Genomic DNA, 16,978 nt, shown 5'->3' with positions numbered 1-16,978 from the left:
TTCCTGGAGGGTTTCTGTTGGTTGGGCAGGTTTTGCTGCTGGAAAGGAGGAGGATGGAGGGAAAATAATGTCAATATTCCAGTAGGAGACTAACAGGATGCCTGAATACACTGGCAGGAGGGGAAGAGGCCTGAAAACACCTGTAAAAATTAAATAGCTGGCATAATTGGAAGTCATTAAATCATATTATCAAAATTAAGCAAAGTGGAAGCATCAGAGAAATAACTATTTTAATATCACCTATTTAAAGACTGTTACCAGGTAATTCCAGGCATTAATAATTTGGGCCTTGATCCAGTTGAGTGCTTAGGAGTGGTTTATGTTTGGGTCCCAGATCAGCCTCCCAGGGTGACACCCAGGCTCTGCTGAAGCTGCCCAAGGCCTCTGCTGGTCTCAGGAGCAGCAGGAGCCTCCTCAGGGTCTGGCAGGGTCAGTGGGTGCTGTGACCCTCAGAGCTGGTGCAGGGCTGGGGGCAGTGGGGATTTGGGGGCTGATGTGCAGGGAGCCACCCCATGGAGCTGCTGCTGAACAAAGGGCTCAGAGTCATTGGGTTTGTTTGGCTTTGCTGTATTTCTGATGGAGCTGTCCCGAGCAGGACTGCAGGGAATAAATGAGAATTCTTGGAGAGTCCAGAGGTTGCACCCTGGTTCCACTGGGAAACTTCTGGGCTGAGGCTTCATAGAAGACCCCAGTGCTGCTTCCCCCAACCCTCACTTTCTGCTGGTGTTGCACATGCTCAATTTAAGCCTCTTTCTCCTCTAAATTTATCCCTGTGGAGCAGAGGGGGCTGTGCTGCTGCAGGGACACACTGCTGCCATAAGAACATGGCTTATTTATTCCCTGTGTAAATAAGGCCCTTGGATCCTCGCCTTCCTCCCTCTGAGATGCAGATGTTGCCAGTCTCTCCATCTACATCCCCACTGGTATTCAGGGGATGCTGCTGGGGTGGGCACGGAGCTCTCAAAGCCTTGGAGCAATTGAAGTTCTTCAGCAGATACAGCTGGAAGGGTTTGGAGCAACATCTGCAGTCTGTCAGGAGGAGAGGTTTTGGTGCTGCTTGTGGGAAGGTCTTGGAGCCCTGGAGGAGCAAGTTGAGATATTGGGAAGAAATTCCTCCCTGTGAGGGTGGGAGGCCCTGGCACAGGTGCCCAGAGCAGCTGGGGCTGCCCCTGGATCCCTGTGAGTGCCCAGGGCCAGGCTGGACAGTGGAAGTGTCCCTGCCCGTGGCATCTTGTGGGGAGCAGAGCCCTTCCCCTGCCCAGCCCCACAAACCCCTGTGATCTCCACCAAGCAGGAAGGTCACGGCTGCTGTAAAAGCAGGAGCCAGGGGCTGAAGCTTTTTCCTGGGCTGCCCCAGGCTGGGTGCTGGAATTGCTCTGAAACCAGCTGCAGGATGGAGAGGCACCCACTTGTGATGGCCGGGGGCTCTGGCACCCCGAGCTGCATCCCCACCACCCCGATTCCCCGCGGCACTCCTGGGGATGCTCGGGCGGGCACGGAGCACCCCGCAGCCCTCCGTGGCCCCGCGTTTCGGCTCTCCAAGGTGCTGCCCGGGCTCCCCGGGGCCGGGGCCAAGCCCAGCACCTCGGCTGCGAGCGGGGCCACCAGCCCTGCAAGAGGAAGTGGCCGGGCTGCGGCAGTGCGAGGCGAGGGCAGGAAGGGGAGGCGATGCTGCTGCTGCTGCTGCTGCTGCTGCGCGGGCACCCCCGGCAGCGGCGCGGACTGGGAGCGCACTGGGAGCGCACTGGGAGCGGACTGGGAGCTCTGCCCCTTCCATGCTGGCCCAGCGCCGCTGCGCAGGGAGGCGGGAGCGGGGGGCGAGGCGAGGGAAGGGTTACCCGGCACGGCTGCCTGGCGAGCAGGAATAGCTGGGCAGGATGAGCGGGACGAGCAGCGGGAGCTGCCGCGGGTGAGCGGCGAGCCGGGGGTGTGAGCGCGGGGCTCGATGCTGGCCCGCAGCCCCTCGCCTCTGCCCGGCTCCCATGACCATCGGCAGCAGCATGAGCAGCGGCTACTGCAGCTTGGATGAAGACCTCGAGGATTGCTTTTTCACGGCCAAAACCTCCTTCTTCCGCAGCGCGCAGAGCAAGGTCCCTGCCAAGGTACCGCGAGTCGTGCGCAGGGCCGGGGATGCGGGGCTGCCGCACGTTTGGCTGCGGGGATGCCAAAAAGCAGCTGGGACGGGGGTCAGGGCTCAGCTGCCGGCCAGGAAGGGGTCCTGCCCTCTCCTCTGCGGGGTCTGCACCGCTGAGGGTTTTTCTCAGCCTTTTCCACGCCGGGGTTCCCGGAGGAGCCGGCTCTCGTGTGTGGGTTCAGCGTTAGGTGAAATCTTCTTTAGGCGGCCACGGGTCAGGCTCAGAATCTGCGCCGTGGGTGAAAATTGCACCTGTGGGGTGGATAGGAAAGTTCAAGGTGAATTAATCTGTGAACTGATCAACACGGTGGGGAATGTGGTCCATTTCTGGAGCCTGGGGCTGTGTGTGCCTGCCTTGGGGAAGGACAGAGGGTTTGGCTGGGCAGTGTTTCATCCAGGATGAGATTTGTGTCTCAGCAACATTAACAACGCTGCTTTACAGTTTTTAAATATCTGTTTTAAAAAAAAAATAAATTAAAAATCCCTGTCATGAACTTTGGGGCCCCAACTAGAGCTGAGCATAAAAGGAGAAGGTGCTGCTGCAGAAGTGGGAGTTTCACACGGGAACAAGAGCCCTGCAGCACCCAGAGATCAAATCTGGCCCAGGGAGCAGCTTTTTCACTTGAAATCCTCCTGTAAACCACCAGCACGGACGTTCAGCCCCTGCTGTATTTGCACCTGAGGCTGCAGAGCTGCAGCCCTCAGCAGGGACTTTGGGGTTCAGCTCCCTGCAGCAGCTCCGAGGGCTCTGCTTGGGCAGGGGGGGCTGCTTCAGTCAGTCAGCTGGGAATTTTATTGAATTTCTCTGCAGAAATGATTTAAGATGGGATATTCCCCGCTAGCCAGCAGCTCCCTCTCACTATGATTAACAGACACGTACTGCTGGTTTTTAAATGTCATTTGATGATTCATTTGTGTAGGAGATGGAGGAGATTGGGGTGCTGGTGCAGCCAGGGCTGCTCTGTCTGAGCCAGGGCGCTGCAGATCCTGGGGCACCTCTGGAAATCAGCCTGGGGCTGTTGCTGCTTGGGATTTCTGCCTCCCAGAGGGGTCAGGGGCTGCTGCAGCCCCTTTTTGCCCTCACCTGGATGTGACCAGCGTGGGTGGCAGAGCTCGGGCTGCCACAGAAGATGGAGCCTTTCAGGGGTTTGGTGTTGTGGGGAGGAAATGGTTCCTGTGCATGAGAAAAACAACCCCACACGCACTAACCTGAGCCCAGCTGGCGTTGTGTAATGGGGCTGCATGAGGAGGTGGATTCTCAGAGTGGAAACCATGCTCAGGCCTTGGTGGAGGAAGGTTTTGGGGGGGTTCATGGCTTGTTTGGGGTTGGTGGTGGTGCAGGTTCTGCAGGAGGAAGAGGGGTGGACACTGAGGGGGTGGTTGACATCTCTCTTGGGTTTGATTCACTCCCTGTCCTCTCTTTTCAACTTGGCACCTTATTAAAGTGGTAATTATTGAATGTGGAACGTTTCCACCCCTGCAAGAGCTGTGTGTGACAATGGCTCTGTTTTTCACCACCTGCTCCTGGCCACGGGGTGGAAACATCAGCTGAGACCCCAGAGTGAGTTTTCCTGGTGGATGTGTTTGGGGTGGTGCTGGTTGTCCATCCTGGGGTGCCAGGAGTGATTCCTGAGCCCAGGGCAGGGCCTGCTCTGGGCAGGAGGAAGATAAATATGAATAACTTAGGGATGGATATGGATAACATGTCCTGAAAGACACAGGAAACATCTCTGGGGAGGAAACGAGGTGTGGGTGGGAGGGAGGGGACACACAGGCCACTGCATGGCACTTAAGGGAGTGGGATTTGATCTGTAGGATTACAGAAACCATTTTTGTGATTGAAACAACTGTATTAGTCTGAAGAGCCTCTTTCTAGGAATGCTGTAATTCCTTTTTATTTTCAGAACCATCAGGGAAATCACTCTTCATTAGCAGAGAGCTGGTTTAGATCTCAGTTGTGACCCCATCCCTGGAGATCCATTACTTTGCATTTTTTGGGCCTCTCCAGCTGAATGGCTTCAGTGTCTCCTGCCTGAAGCCTGATTGCTTAAAACTCTGCAGAATCGCTCTTGGAGTCCTCACCAGTGGCTGATGAGAGAGAGGGAAGGGGGCAAGGGAATGCCCAGGGCTGGGAAGCACAGGAGGGGCAGAACCCAGCAAGGGCTGGATGAAGGGATCTCCAGGATGCCACCCAGCCTTGCCCACAGTCCCAGAGCTGCTGGTGCCCAGGGCGGGTTTGTGGGGTGCAGGGAACCAGCTGGGGCTGGGTGGGCAGCCTGGGCATGGCCAGCCTGCTGCAATGCAGAGGAGCTCCAGCCTGGAGCCCCCTGAGATGCAGCTCCCCGTGAGGACCTTGTCAGCTCTCAGTGCTGAGCTGAGATGTGGCAGGAAAATCGGTTTCTAAGTGAAATCTCCATGGCAATCAAAACACTGAGCCCGTCTTCACTTGCTGCAACCTCTCTGAAATGCAGCAGCCATCCCTCTTCCCTGTCTGCTGCCTTTTCCTCTGAACCCCAAAGCAAACCACAGCACCTCATCTGAATTTCTCAACGGGAGGGAAATGTTGGGGGTATTTAAGGTTTTTGGTTTTTTTTTCAATCCAGATCTCCTGTATGATCCTCCCCCCTGCCTGTCTGTGCTGGAGCAGTGCAGCCTTTTCCAATTTAGTGCTGTGAACCCTGGGAGTGGGTGTTGAAGGAAGTGTTGGGTGTTGTGCAGGGATGGAGAGCTCTGTGAGAGCACAGATGTCCCAGCTCTGGTGACAGCCCTGTCCCCAGTGTCCCCGAGCTGCCACCACTCCCTGCTGCAGCTGGATTTACAGATCTGAGCTGTTGATTCTCATATTTCTGACTCAGATCTGGAGCATTCACATTTCTTTCCAGTCCTTGTGCTGTGTTTGTGGTCACAGGTGATGCTGCTCTGAGCTGCAGCTCCACAGCCAGGGACACTCAGATGTGCTTCTCCAGGCTTTGTTTTCTGGTGTTTTAAGACAAATCTTTCCTTAATAAGCAGAAAAATGGAGGATTGATGGCCCAGCTCATAAAATCCCTTCAGAGGAGGTCTCTGAATTGCTCCTGCAGTCTGAACAAGGAGCCAAAGGGAGAGCTTGGGTTTGGGAATGCGAGTTGTCCCAGCCTGGCTGGTGGAAATGGGGATGGAGCTGTGCCCAACACACCAGGGAGGACTTGGCCACTCCTGCCTGAGATCAGACTGCCAAGAATGTGGTGGTGCTGGGCCAGATCATCCCCAGAGCTCTGCTCTGCAAATTCATTAATGAGAGAGCTGGGGAGGACAACTGGCTGGGGGTGAAGGGCAGGGATGGTGTTCCAGAGGCTGCAGGGATGGTGTTCCAGGGGCTGCAGGGATGGTGTCCCTGAGGCTGCAGGGATGGTGGCTTTGGGCTGCAGGGATGGTGTTCCAGGGGCTGCAGGGATGGTGGCTTTGGGCTGCAGGGATGGTGTTCCAGGGGCTGCAGGGATGGTGTTCCAGGGGCTGCAGGGATGGTGTTCCTGGGGCTGCAGGGATGGTGTTCCAGGGGCTGCAGGGATGGTGTTCCAGGGGCTGCAGGGATGGTGTTCCTGGGGCTGCAGGGATGGTGTTCCAGGGGCTGCAGGGATGGTGTTCCAGGGGCTGCAGGGATGGTGTCCCTGGGGCTGCAGGGATGGTGGCCCCGGGGCTGCAGGGAGGTGGCCCTGGCTCCAGGCAATGTCCCCCAAACTCAGACTTTCTGCCTCTGCTGCTTTCCCATGCCTGCTTTGCTGGTGAAGCCCCAGTTCCTGAGCTGCTGGTCCTCCAGGCTGGGATCACACAGCAGCCCCTGGAGTGGGAGTGTGGTGGGACAGCTCCTGGGTCCCACCTGGAGCTGGTATTCCCAAAAACAGGGCCCAGCGTGCTGCAGAGCTGCTGTACTTTAAAGGTTTTTAAAGGTTTTTAAGTTGGGAGTTGACTTGAAAGGTGAGAGGTTGTAGGGAGTGTGCTCTTTGGATGTGGGGTGTGTTTCTCCTGGCATCCTTGTAAATGGCAATATCTGTCACAGGAGGTTTCCTTGTTGCCTCTCTTGGCTTAGAACTCCTTTGAGAGCTGTCACCATCATCTCCATGGCCCCTGGGCTGTCCATAAAATCCTGGCAGGAGTTTACAGCTCATTAGCTGAGTGCTGGCTTGCACGGAGGGGGCCCGGTGGTGAATCCTGCCCAGCCCCGGGCCATGGGCTGTGTGTGCCACGGTCCTGCCCTGCTCCCGGGCAGCCTTTGTCCCGTGGAGCATTAGCCCAGGTGCCAGCTGCGGCTGCAGTCATTCCTTGCAGTCGGGATTTCTCACAGCTGAGCAGCAGTGTGGGTTCTGCAGGGCACAGCGGGTCTGGATGTCCCAAATGCCCGTGCCCAGCCTGTCCTGGCAGCCTGTGTGTCCCTGTGTCACTGCAGCCACCACTGCTCTCCAGCTGGTTCCTGGCAGTGTCCCAGGCTGCCAAAGCCTCCACCTGGAGTCTGGCGAGGCCAGCGAGCTGCCAGTGCTTCACTCCTGTCCGAGTGCTGTGTGCAGGATTTCCATGGGCAGGTGTGGGCCCTCCTGGCAGCTCGGGCTGCCCGTGCCTTTCCTGCTGCTCACACAGGAGGGTGGCACAGGGAATGTCCCCGTTCTGGCTGCCACACCAGTGTCCTGTGTCCATCCTCTGGCTGCCACACCAATGTCCTGTGCCTATCCTCTGGCTGCCACACCAATGTCCTGTGCTGGTTCCTCTGGCTGCCACACCAATGTCCTGTGCCCATCCTCTGGCTGCCACACCAATGTCCTGTGTCCATCCTCTGGCTGCCACACCAATGTCCTGTGCCCTTTCCTCTGGCTGCCACACCAATGTCCTGTGCCTATCCTCTGGCTGCCACACCAATGTCCTGTGCTGGTTCCTCTGGCTGCCACACCAATGTCCTGTGCCCATCCTCTGGCTGCCACACCAATGTCCTGTGCTGAGGCCACTGTCCAGGTGGTCCCCCCGCTGTTTTCCAGGAAAGCTGCAGGCCCAGCAGGGCTGAGGTGCAGAGCAGAGATGAGGTTTTGTTACCAGCTCGTTTCATCCTGTCCCTGTACAACAGGAAATGTAGCAACGGTTTATGGTTAAAAGCTTCTGTTTTTCTTCCTTTAGGCAGAGTTGCAGATTGTGCCCCAGAAACTTTGCACAACCAGAGGCTGGGGTTGGTTTGTGAGGAGCTGATCTGGTCATGCACTCAGTGCTTCTCTGCCCAGCCTGTGGCTGCTCTTCCCAGGGCTCCTGCACCACAAGACTGGTGATGGGCTGGTTTGGGTCTGGAAGCAGAAAAGCAGAATATTGAGGTGTGCAGGACTGGGATGGAGGGGTGGTCCCTGCCTGGGGGCTCGTGGTGTTGCCTGGCTTGAGCATCACTTGAGTGGCAAGAGGAGGTGAAGGGTTGAGCCCTTGGATCCCCAGTGCCCTTCAGGGCTCCCCCATCCCTAAACAGCTCCTGGAGCTGGGGTGGCCCCACTCTGGATCCTCTGGGACAGCTGGCTGGAGTTTGCCTTCATTTTTCTCCCATGACTTCACTGTGTGTCCCCAGGTGTCCTCAGGACACTGTCCTGTCACCGTGCCCGTGGTGGGATGGATGCATGAAGGAAATGATCAGAACTTTCTTTCCCTGGCGTGGGAGGAGGGGGAGCTGCAGGTACCCCTGTGAGCTGCCCAGGGTGGGGAAGGCAGGATGGCACAGCTGGGCAGTGCTGGAGTGTGTGGTGACATCGGTGACATCGTGTGACACCGATGACATGCTGCTGAGCCAGGCCCCTCCTCTGGGAGTGCTTTGGGTTTCTTGGAAGCCAAAACTCTCCTCATGTGCTGTGTGCCTGCTGTGAGGCCCTGGGGCTCCTCCTGCCCCGCTGTGGAAACCTCCATGGAAACCGAGCTGCTTTTAACTGCTGGCACTGTCCCTTGGCTGGGAATTGTCACCAGGAGAGGGACCCATCCTCCTGGGGAGAGAAAATCTGCAGTGACAGGGACATGGATGGATGGATGGATGGATGGATGGATGGATGGATGGATGATGGATGGATGGATGATGGATGGATGGACGGATGGATGGATGATGGATGGATGGATGGATGGATGGATGGATGGATGGATGGATGGATGATGGATGGATGGATGGATGGATGGATGGATGGATGGATGGATGATGGATGGATGATGGATGGATGGATGGATGATGGATGGATGGATGGATGGATCCATGGATGGATGGATGGATGGATGGATGGATGATGGATGGATGGATGGATGGATGGATGGATCCATGGATGGATGGATGGATGGATGGATGGATGGATGGATGATGGATGGATGGATGGATGGATCCATGGATGGATGGATGGATGGATGGATGGATGATGGATGGATGGATGGATGGATGGATGGATGGATGGATGGATGATGGATCCATGGATGGATGGATGGATGCTCTCTGTGCTGGGCTGTGTTTGTGCCATGGATGATGCTGTGGTGCCCTCCTCTCTGCAGCTCCAGCTCTCTGTGTGCAGCAGGGGACAATCCCGGGGGTCCCCTGCCCTCCCTCCCTGCATGGTTGGGATGGGGCCAGGGCTGTGAGGGGCAGCACAGCTGTGCCTGGCTCAGTGCTGTGACATGGGTGACATGAGGAAGTGCAGGCTTTCTGAGAGTTCATCTTCTGTTAACTTATAGGGAAGGGATGTGGTTTTTTTGTTGCTTTTCTTTTTTTTTTTTTTAACTTTTCCGTCATGCTACTTTCAAAATCTCAACCCTCAGCATGGTTTCTGAAGATGATTTTTAAATCATCTTGGCCACATCAGAGGTGCCAACCCAGCACCTTTGTGTGGCCAAGACTTGGTGCAGCGTGAGCCAACAGACAGACTGGGGAGTTCTAATAAAAGGATATTTCACAGAATTCAGAGAATTCACAGAATTACTGGGTTGGAAGAGACCTTAGAGATCATCAAGTCCCACCCAGCCCCAACACCTCAACTGCACCCTGGCCCCCAGTGCCACATCCAGGCTTTGTTAAACACCCCAGGGATGGTGACTGCACCACCTCCCCGGGCAGCCATTCCAGATCTTTATCACCTTCCTGTAAAAAACTTTATGTGCAGTTCTCAAATAACCCAGGAAAGCTCTGCTTTCATTGTCATAGAATGCTTTGGGTTGGAAAGGACCTTCAGTGCTTTGGGGAAGGGACCTCATCCAGTCCCACCCTGCCCCAGGGACACCCTCCACTGTCCCAGGGTGCTCCAGCCTGGCCTTGGGCACTGCCAGGGATGGGGCAGCCACAGCTTCTCTGGGCACCCTGTGCCAGGGCCTGCCACCCTGCCAGGGAAGGATTTCTGCCCCTATCTCATGTAAATCTCCCCTCTTTTGGTTCAAAGCCACCACCCCTTGTCCTGTCACTCCATGCCCCTGTTTAAAGCCCCTCTCCTGGACTGACCAAGGAGGCTGGGCTGCACCCCAGTGTCACTGCTGTCCCCTGGGTGCCACCCCAGTGTCACTGCTGTCCTCTGAGTGCCACCCCAGTGTCACTGCTGTCCCCTGGGCTGCACCCCAGTGTCACTGCTGTCCCCTGGGTGCCACCCCAGTGTCACTGCTGTCCCCTGGGCTGCACCCCAGTGTCACTGCTGACCCCTGGGTGGCACCCCAGTGTCACAGCTGTCCCCTGGGTGCTGCCCCAGTGTCACAGCTGACCCCTGGGTGTCACCCCAGTGTCACAGCTGTCCCCTGGGTGCCACCCCAGTGTCACTGCTGTCCTCTGAGTGCCACCCCAGTGTCACAGCTGTCCCCTGGGTGCCACCCCAGTGTCACTGCTGTCCTCTGAGTGCCACCCCAGTGTCACAGCTGACCCCTGGGTGCCTGCTCCACAGAGGGGACCCAGAGGTCCTGAGCTGTGTGCTGCTGTGGGGTGGAAATGCAGAAATCCTGAGCTGTCCCTGGGGAATGGCCTCGGTGAATCCAGGGCTGCTGCCGTGCCAGATTGCAGCCAGGGTTTCAGATTGTTCTCTGCTTGAATCTCCTCCTGAAAGAAATACCTTGGGTAGCCTTGGGCAATATTGGCTTGTTCACAGCTTGCTTTGTCCTTGTCCTCTGTGCTCTGGGGCTGCCTGAGAAGAGGCTCTGCTCCTCAAGCTGCATTTTTTTCCCTTTTTTTCCCGTTTTTCCCCTTTTTTTTTCCCTTCTCAGAGGTTACAGTTTTCATTCTGAGCCTTCCCAGCCTTGATGGCACATCCCTTCACGCTTCCTGCTCCCTGCTAATGCCAACTTTGAGCAAGCCCACATAAAATCTGGGCAAAATGCATTTCCAGGCTGTCACCAGGGAAGGTGGTGAGTTCTGGGGAGGCAGCAGAGCTCTGAGCAGGGAGATCCAGCGGGCTGAGCATTGCCCAAGACACACAGAGGCTTGTTTGCTGCAGATTGAGCAGATAAAGCAGGCAGTGCTGTGGAGCAGACCTGCCCTCCTGGCTGGAGGGGAGCCAGGGGAGCTTTGGACTGGATAAGAATGAAAATTTCTCCATGAAAGGGGGAAATGGTGGAATCACCATCCCTGGAAGTGTTCAAAAGGCCATGGATGTGACACTTGGGGACATGGCTTCGTGGTGCTGTGTTGACAGCTGGACTCCATCTCAGAGATCTTTTCTGACCTCAATGATTCTGTGATTATTCATTAGTGACATTTCAGGCAGAGCCCACCTACAGGTCAGACCCGTTGGTTTTGGAGGAAATTCCCCCAAAGCTGGGCAAGCAGCAGCCTCTGTCCCTCTGGGGGAGCCCAGGCAGACACTGAGCAGCTCCTGCCATGGCTGGGATGCCTGGCCTGGCCCTGCAGTGCCTGATTTATTATCAGTCACACAGGCAGCCTGCTGCTCGTGTGCTTTTGTTGCTCTGAGCTGTAATTTCCCAAGCTTTGGGCAAGAGCAGTGAGAGATTTAACTCCAGGTTCTGCCTGGGTGAACCCACTGCTTGAGTTTTGGGGAGTCAGAGCTGTGAATACTGGAAATAGGATTGGATTTTTTTTTCTTGCACTGCAAAAAGGAAATAAATGCTTGCAGCTGGAGGGGGCTTTGCTTTGAAAGTGGGTTTTAGAGGTTGGATTTTTTTTCCCTGGTTTGTACTGGGATGTTTTACTGCCCCGTGCCACCAACTGGTGCATTTTGTGTTGCCCTCCACTGCCTGTCACTGGTGTCAGAGGTGGTTTGGGGTTGGGATGTGGCATCCTGCACATTTGGGACCGTCCCCACCTGCGTCATCACTGCTCAGGACTGAGCAGGATCCGCTCCTGCTTTCAGGGGCTGAACAGATGGAGCATTACCCAACACTCAAAGCAGCTAAAGCCCCACTCTTCTGATTGCAGAATGCGACACAAACGGTAGAAGAAGAAAAACCTGAGCCTCCAACCATCCAGGAGATCAAACAGAAGATTGAAAAGTACAATGCAAAGGTCACCAACTGCCTCGTGATGAAACTGGTACGTCCTGGGCTGGCTTCCCCTCACACACACAGCCTGCTGCTGGTTCCTGTGGGCCCTGCACGGGGCCAGCCTGTGGGGAAGGTGTCACTGGGGTGAGGGGGGCTGCCAAGCTGCTTTTCCTCCTGCTGGCCTTTGCAGTGTCACTGGCACTCCAGGTAACCCTTCCCTGCCTCCATCCCTTCCTGCTGGCACTGATCTCTGGCAAGGAGCTGCCACAAAGCCCTGGATGAGCCCCAGTGGGGATGAGTCAGGGTGGAACCAGGGCTGTGAGCTGTTGGAAGTGGCTTCAGGAGCACAAAACCTTTCTAGAGAGAGAAGCTCTGCCCTCACCACTGCCAGGCTTCCAGGTGCACTGTGCAGAACCAGGCTTTTCTCCTGATTCCTGCATTTTTGTGGAGCTGAGGGTGGGGTAAGAGACCTGTGGTGGGATCAGCTGATGTTCAGGGATGATTTGGTACATGGAGATGTTAGAATCCATTAAATGGGGAATAAAACATAAGGAATAAGTTTGGGAGATCCTGCTGAACCAGGGGTTTCAAATCCATATTAAGTGCAACTACAAATTCCATGCAATGGAATTTCCATAACTGCCTGGTAGCAGGGCTGGTTTGAAATAAAACAAGATCCCACAGGCGAGAGGAAGGGATGAGTCATTACCAAGAGAAAACCAGCAGTGACTGTCCTGAAATTACTGGGTATTTTTGACATGATTAACGAGGAACGCTGGAACTCCTGGAGCAGGGCCAGCTCCTGCTGTCACCCCCCAGCCTCTTGTGGTGGGAAACGGGCTGGAAGAGCTGCCTGGAGCCTGATCCCTGTGTGCTTTGCCCCAGAACGACGACGGGACCTACACGGGGTTCATCAAGGTGCACCTGAAGCTGCGGCGCCCGGTGACAGTGCCAGCCGGGATCCGGCCCCAGTCCATCTACGATGCCCTCCACGAGGTGAACCTGGCTGAGATGACGCACAGGAGGACCTCCTTCTACCTGCCCCTGGATGCCATCAAGCAGCTGCACATCAGCAGCACCACCACGGTGGGCCAGGTGATCCAGGCGCTGCTGAAGAAGTTCATGGTGGTGGATAACCCGCAGAAGTTTGCACTTTTCAAGGAGATGAGGAAAGATGGGCAAGGTGAGTTCAGGGCCTGGCAGCTGGTGGGGAGTTTGGCTTCTGGTTGGTGTGCTGAAGGACTCACTGGGGTGTCAGGCAGGCAGAGCCTAAATCCAGGTGAATCAAAGGCCAGACCTGCACAGGAGGTGATGCTGCTTAGGTTAACAGGGAGTTATGATTTCTGAAGGGGTGAAACCACCTGGGACCTCACAGGGATCGTGGTAAATCTGTGATAAAGACTCAGCCCTGTGATGCTGAGCATCCTTGCCATGCTCCAGCAGATCCCCTGAGCTTCCCTCTGCCCTGGCAGCCCTGATCTCACGGGGGGTGTCTGCTGTCCTTGCAGTGCTGTTCCAGAAGCTCCCTCTCACCGAGTACCCACTGTACCTGCGGCTGCTGGCAGGCCCTGACACCGACGTGCTGAGCTTTGTGCTGAAGGAAAACGAAACCGGGGAAGTTGAGGTACCTTGGTGACCTTTCCTTGGTTTTCACACGAATATGGAGCACATGGCAGAGCTGGGGGATGTGGGACAGAGGCACCACAAAAAGGGCTGCTTCCCTCTAAGAGGTCTTTTATTGCTCCTAAATGATCTGGGTTTTTAAAACAATTCAGACTTGAGCTGTGAAAATGCTGAGGCCAGTTTTGATGGCCACTCCATAATCTGTTTGTGGAACCCGGCAGTGCCGCCCCAGGGTTAATCCTCACTAATTAGATTAGTTGAGCACTGTTATAAGTAATCCACTAATTTAAGTAAAAGCCAGGGACACTCAGGTAATAAATTCACAGTCAGTTTTTGGTTGAAATCTTGCTCCCCACCACAGTGAAGCGAATGCTGGGAGCTGCTGCATCCTGCAGGACTCTGCTTCCCATGTGGGCTGGGAGGATTGGGATGGTCCTTCCTGCTGCAGCCCCTCATCCCATCCCTCTCACCACTCGAGGTTAAATCCCTGGAGATCAGATACATTTCAATGTATTTTATTGCTCCTCCTCACAGATTCAGGTAAGAACCCACAAAGCCCAGTGCTCACTCTGCCTCTTGCTGGTTTTGCAGTGGGAAGCCTTCTCCATCCCAGAGCTGCAGAACTTCCTGATGATCCTGGAGAAAGAGGAGAAGGACAAAATCCAGCAAGTGCACAAGAAGTACGAGAGGTTCAAACAGAGACTGCAACAGACCCTGAAAGAGGCCAGAGGCAAACCTGGATAACCTTCAGGAGGCACTGGGCATTAGACTAACCTAGAGACTGTTTTTAATGAAAAGACTTCTCAGGACACCTTAGTAGTCATTCTCCCTCTTCAACCTTCCATAAGGACTGGCTCCCAGCACCCCTAAAATGATCCTATTGCATTTTCTTCTTCTGAAACCTCTTCTCCCAGGACCAGAGCCAGTCCAAGAACGGGAAGCCTGTTTTTAAAACAGCTTCAACAAAGCAAACACAGCTGCTGGTTGGCTTTCCAGCCGTGCCACCCGCTGGAGAGGCTGCGTGGAAAATTCTCACTGTGACACCCAACAGGACCCCTGTGCTGGCTGAAGTTTGGAGCAGGGCAGCTCTTGCTGTTCCTGCTCCTCCCAGCAAGCTGCTTGTTCCTGTTTGGAGGTGTTGTGGCCCACAGTGGCCTCGTGGCCCAGTTCTGGTTTTGTAAGGAGAGCACAGGAAGCAGCAGGAGAAGGGGAGGAGGTTGTTGCACCAAACCATGTGGGTGTTGCAGCTCTAAGCAAGCCCTGGACTTGTTCAGGGCTGAGGCAGCCAGGGAAATGCCAGGTTAGCACACCAAGGCAGCTGCAACACCCCAACAGTCTGTTAGTAAATATTATTGCAACTTGGTAGTAGTAATTCCCAGGAAAATCATTCATTTTGATTCTATTTGACTTCTAATTTTGGAAAGAGCTGAATTACAGTGACTGTCCCTGATGCTTAGCCAAGTTAGCCAGGGTTTCACCAGTTATCTACTCTGTAGGAACTGGGACCTTTCTTTCCAGAAATTCTGTTTGAAAAGTGTAAAGGTGATGGTTGGGGCACAGGCTGAGGGTTCAGTGTTGAAGGTTTAGCAATACGTGTCCATCAGAGGAACCCAGGAAAGCTCAAAACCCCTTCACAAATCAGATTTTGAGCTGTGAACATGCCTGGCCCCGAGGGAGAGGAGCCCCATCCAGGGCTGGGGTGTGGAGGTGGCACCAAGGAAGAGAATTACTGTCCTTGGATGCTTTCTGCTCACCTCAGCTGGGCTTCCTCCTGCTCCTGCTGTCCCAGCCCTGCTGTCCCTGTGGCCTGTTCTCCCTCCCCACTCTCAACTGGTGCTGTCCTGCTGAAGCAGGAAGCTTCCCAGGGTTTGCTCTCTCCGTGGAGCCAGGAGAGGACAGCAAGTCTCTCTCTGCCTGTCTCAGGGCTGCCACCACGCCACGCTGAGCATCCCTCAGCAAAGTCCTCGAGCTGCAGGCTGGGTCCCTGCCCTTGCTCTGGTGCTGAGGCCATGCAGGGATCTCTGCCAGGCTGGGAATGCTCCAGGGATCCCCGGGGAGAGGATGGGCCCCATGTTTACCCTCAGTGCTCCATGCTGAGCACACTGCACACACCAGGGCCAGCCCTCCCTCTGGTCACAGCCCAGGAACAGGGAATGCCAGCCCTGGGTTGGGGTGGAGCAGGGACAGGGGTTGGTGTGGGCTCCACGGAGCTCACTGTGGCTGCTGGGATCCCACCTACACCCCGTGGGAGGGGAGCCAGCAGGTTATTGGGGAACAGGGAGGAGTTCAAATTTACCTCAGTGCCTTTTTTTTCCCTTAAGTGTGAAAACGTTGCATTTGGGCTAAGGAGGAAGCTGTGCAGAGGCCTTGTCTCTCCTGTCCCCACAGGGAGGGATGAGGAACTGCTTTGTTTCTTTCTGGAAGGTGATTGCTTGGGATTTTTTTTTTTTCCCAGATTTTGAGTATGTTTGTTTCTAAACCTTATGAGAGTAACTGCATCACTTGGAGCCCTCGGCTGGTGTGAAAGCCACTTTCTGCCAAGCTCAGTTGCAGCTCCTGTTCTGGTCAGCAGTGAGGGTTTGCTCGCAGGGCTCTGGTGCAGAGGAGCCTCCAGCTGTACTGTACTCTACACCCAACGACCTTTAACAAGTGCTGGAGGCCTCAGAGCAGCACTTGCCATGCTCTGGGGCTGTTTGTCCAGCTACAAGCAGACTTAGCACTTCACTCTTCACTTGTGGAGTCATTTAAATACCGTTTATCTGGTGCTCTGAGCCTTGACAGCACCTTATAAATACTTCAGTTCCACCGTGGGGAAGAGCGCTGTAAAAACTGCCGGTGGCTCAGAGGCAAGAGCCACACGCTTGGTTTGAAATCCCTTTTCTTTCTGGCTGAAAGTTGTGCAGGTTTCATTTTTTTGTTGTTTTTGTTTTGGTGAGTGTCCCCTCTCCCTTCCTGGCCCCAGCATGTCTTTGACAGTTTGTAGAAGGCATGGCTTCGTATGCAATCACTGTGGATGCTGCTGAAACCTCCTGCCACCAGCAGGGCTCGTTCTTTTGGGTTTGTTTTTTTTTTTTTTTTTCAATATGAGGGGCATTTGAAGAGTTGGTGGGTGTTGAAACTCAAATTCTCATGGGTCAGTTGAGCTGGTTTTAGGAGTATTTGCCCCTTCTTTAAGCGCAAATCCTGTTGGCAGTGCCTTTGGTTAGCAATTGTCTCGCCTAGGTCGTGTGAGTTTCTTTACCATGGCTACTGTAAAACCTGTAAAATAATGTGTATAGGATGGAATAGTAGAGCTTCTATGGCAAAGTGAAATGCATTTTTGCAATGCTGTAATTTATTTTTACTACTCCCTAGTGATTCTATGGCATTTTTACAAAATGTCTCACTCTCAGCTTTTTTTGAAGGTTCTGGAACTATTTGTTCATGTACAGACAGTGTAAGAGACAATAACAATAAAACCGTCAGTAATTAAAGAAATCTCTTGACCTTCTTTTTCTGGTGCCCTCCTATGGAACTTTAATGAATTTAGTCTAAAGGGAAATACAGGAATCCTTCCTAGAAGTGAATTTAAATTTCCTAACCTGCTGTTAAAGAGCTAAAGAACATCCACACCTGTAAGACCTGCCCAAAGTGTTCCATTAATTTTATCTTTTAGCTGGGGCTGTTAGAACTGTTACCTGTGATAAATTACAGCTCATGTCATACATTAAAATGTATTTTTATATATAAAAATAATATATTTATTGTATTTAATGTATTTTTATATATAAAAATAGTATGAAC

The 16,978-nt window shown here is 54.2% G+C and overlaps 1 protein-coding gene across 1 annotated transcript; it reads left to right on the top strand.

Moving 5' to 3' along the window:
- The first annotated feature begins 1,698 nt into the window (after positions 1–1,698).
- RASSF5 (Ras association domain family member 5) lies at positions 1,699–16,672 on the top strand. Its single transcript, XM_064399377.1, has 5 exons — positions 1,699–2,102; positions 11,508–11,621; positions 12,458–12,755; positions 13,081–13,196; positions 13,787–16,672. The coding sequence occupies exons 1-5, from the start codon at positions 1,983–1,985 to the stop codon at positions 13,937–13,939; spliced, it is 801 nt and encodes a 266-aa protein (XP_064255447.1). The 5' UTR covers positions 1,699–1,982; the 3' UTR covers positions 13,940–16,672.
- The last annotated feature ends 306 nt before the right edge of the window (positions 16,673–16,978 follow it).

This window comes from Passer domesticus, chromosome 25, assembly GCF_036417665.1.
Source record: "Passer domesticus isolate bPasDom1 chromosome 25, bPasDom1.hap1, whole genome shotgun sequence".
Lineage (NCBI taxonomy): Eukaryota > Metazoa > Chordata > Aves > Passeriformes > Passeridae > Passer > Passer domesticus.
Note: the sequence above shows the minus strand (reverse complement) of the source record. Positions and strands in the feature narration are given on the sequence as shown.